The sequence below is a fragment of the Haemorhous mexicanus genome, chromosome 11, assembly GCF_027477595.1.
Source record: "Haemorhous mexicanus isolate bHaeMex1 chromosome 11, bHaeMex1.pri, whole genome shotgun sequence".
In the NCBI taxonomy this organism is placed as follows: domain Eukaryota; kingdom Metazoa; phylum Chordata; class Aves; order Passeriformes; family Fringillidae; genus Haemorhous; species Haemorhous mexicanus.
Window position 1 is genome coordinate 9,182,683 of NC_082351.1, and position 2,336 is coordinate 9,185,018.

General features: G+C 51.9%; 1 protein-coding gene across 1 annotated transcript; it reads right to left on the reverse strand.

Moving 5' to 3' along the window:
* Window positions 1-311: 311 nt before the first annotated feature.
* On the reverse strand, window positions 312-2,239 carry LOC132332232 (ubiquinol-cytochrome-c reductase complex assembly factor 5). The gene is made up of 3 exons (XM_059856307.1): window positions 2,159-2,239; window positions 1,769-1,953; window positions 312-639 (listed from the first exon to the last, which is right to left on the reverse strand). The coding sequence occupies exons 2-3, from the start codon at window positions 1,917-1,919 to the stop codon at window positions 572-574; spliced, it is 219 nt and encodes a 72-aa protein (XP_059712290.1). The 5' UTR covers window positions 1,920-1,953; window positions 2,159-2,239; the 3' UTR covers window positions 312-571.
* Between the last annotated feature and the right edge of the window lie 97 nt (window positions 2,240-2,336).

A 2,336-nucleotide genomic window follows, 5' to 3' on the forward strand; every position in this document is an offset into this window, starting at 1 on the left:
GACACTGCACATTGCTCTGCTCCCTGTCAGACCTGGGCAGCACGGCCCAAACACACGGGTCACTCTCGAGACACTGTGGGCTGAGCAAACACCGAGCAGCAAATCTGTGCTCTCTTTATCCAGTTAAAATTGTGCCACACTGCAAAGAAAACAAGTCAGCTGCCAGAGCAGTTCATGTAAGTACAAAAGAAACTAACTCAAAATTACTATTTCCATTATGCTGAGATGGATGCACCCTGTAATGTTTCTTTCCCACTGGTCTTGTCACAAGGGGGGGTGTTTCACCGAGCAAACAAAAGCAACAGCCAGACTCTTTACTCAGTTTACTTTATTTAAAAGCACTAAGCAAACATTAAATTAGTGGCAGAGGCCCAAATACAATGAAATTTTCACTTCATTTAAATATAAATATTACAGATATGGAAGAACCATCTGAGTGTATTACACACATGTGTGGATCACAGTTCATATTGCAGAGCCAACATCTTCCCCCACCTTCAACGTGGCAGTGCTGTGGCTTTGGCACTTGAACAGTTGAAGCACTCAGGAGCTCCCCCTTGAAGAGTTTCAGCTAAAATTCCCCTTTCTCCATCCTTGCCTCATACAGTCTTTCAGATTGTTTCCTACGGTAAACATCATCTGCAGAAAAAGATGTTTTATGTTAGAGTTTCCTCAGTGCAAGCTGGTGTTAAATACATGAATCCTGTCATCTCTTTAAAACTTTTCAATCCAAACTTCTCTTGCAGATGCTGACTGACAGGCAAATGAAAATTCAAGCCAACAGAAATCCTTATTACCACTTAAAATAGCTTGGGTTCTCTCCCATATAGGCTAAAGTTCTTCCCATCAGTCCCAATGAAATATTTTTCTAGGAAAACTAAGTTTCCAATGTGAAACAGTTGTTTCTTGTCTACTTTCCCACGAGGGTAATTAAAATTACAAATGCCCTAACTAGCTGAAGGGAAATAATATTATAGGCATGAAGTCAATGCCTGAGGGCTTCCAGCCTGACTTCAGTATTTTAGTCTTTTTTTATATCAGCAAAATGCAGGAATATTCCCACCTCCATGGTCTTCCCACTCATTCTTCCTGCCTCCCTGCTCCCTAATACCACATACAGCTGAACTGATCCCTTCAGTGAAATACACAAAAAATTTCTAGCAGGGTTTATTAAGGGGAGGAATGTCACATTAGAAATAAATGCTTTGACTTACAGAAACTAAATGCCATTAGCCAAGTTCTCTTGAGCTGTTTTAGAGCTGTTTTCATACTTATTTTTTAAATTGTAGAAGTCACGTTTCAGATAATGCCACACCTCTGCTTACATGCTGGCAAACCTCCGGAGTCTTTTTCAATCATTGCAGAGCAGTTTGAGTTGAGACCTTAAAGATCGTTCCATCCCTCTGCCATGGACAGGGACACTTTCTGCTAGACCAGTTTTCTCCAAGCCCCATCCAACCTGGCCTTGGACACTTCCAGGGGTGGGAAAGCCACAGCTTCTCTGGGCAATCTGTGGCAGGGCCTCGCAATCCCGAGAGGAAAGAATTTTTTCCCTAATAACCAATCTAAATCTACTCTCTTTCAATTTTATTCAGTACTCTAAACGCAGGATTTTTGTTTGTTTCTGCCCAGTGTTTCTGCTGGGGAGGCAGGGCCTGAAGCGCCCCATCCTGCCCGAGCAGGAGCAGCCGGAGCGCTCCCGGCCGGGCCGGGGCCGGGCCCCGCCGAGCCCGCGCTGCTGTTCGGCCCGTGGGGCCCCCGCACTCACAGAAGGTCTCTTTGCCGATGCGGACGTTGATCATGAACCACTCCATGGCTCCGCCGAGCACAAAGAAGAAGGGCAGGAACCTGTAAAAGCCAAAGCGCCGCTCCCCGGGCACCAGCTTCAAAAGGCGCTTCAATCTCTCGCTGACCAGCATGGCCGGGCGGCAACGGCGCCTTCGCCCTTCCCGGCTGCAGGAGAGAACAGAGGGGGGCGTGTGAGAGGCGGAACGGGACGTGCCGCAGTCACGCCGCGGCCGCAGCCGGTGGCGGGCGAGGAGCGGCCCCAGCCCGGCCGAGCCCCCGCGGCCATGGCGGCCCCGCGCCCCCTCCCCTGAGGCGGGAACGCGCAGCCAATCAGGGCCGCGCCCGCCGCGCGCGACCCCGCGGCGCCCACCTCCCGCGCGAGGGCCCCGCGCGCGGCCGGACGGAAGGACGCGCCGAGCGCCACGTGACCCCACACCTCAGCGCCTCGCCTGATTGGGCGGGGCGGGGCGGGGGTGGGGCCTGGCGTGAGGGAGCCGAAGCCCCAGCCCCGCCCCCCGATCCCGGCCCGGCCCCTGTGGGCGGGGCGC

Coding starts and splice junctions, on each gene's coding strand:
- LOC132332232 (XM_059856307.1), bottom strand. CDS start 1,919: ATGCTGGTCAGCGAGAGATTGAAGCGCCTTTTGAAGCTGGTGCCCGGG. Junction 640..1,768: donor CATCGGCAAAGAGACCTTCT/GTGAGTGCGGGG, acceptor CTTTTTCTGCAG/ATGATGTTTACCGTAGGAAA.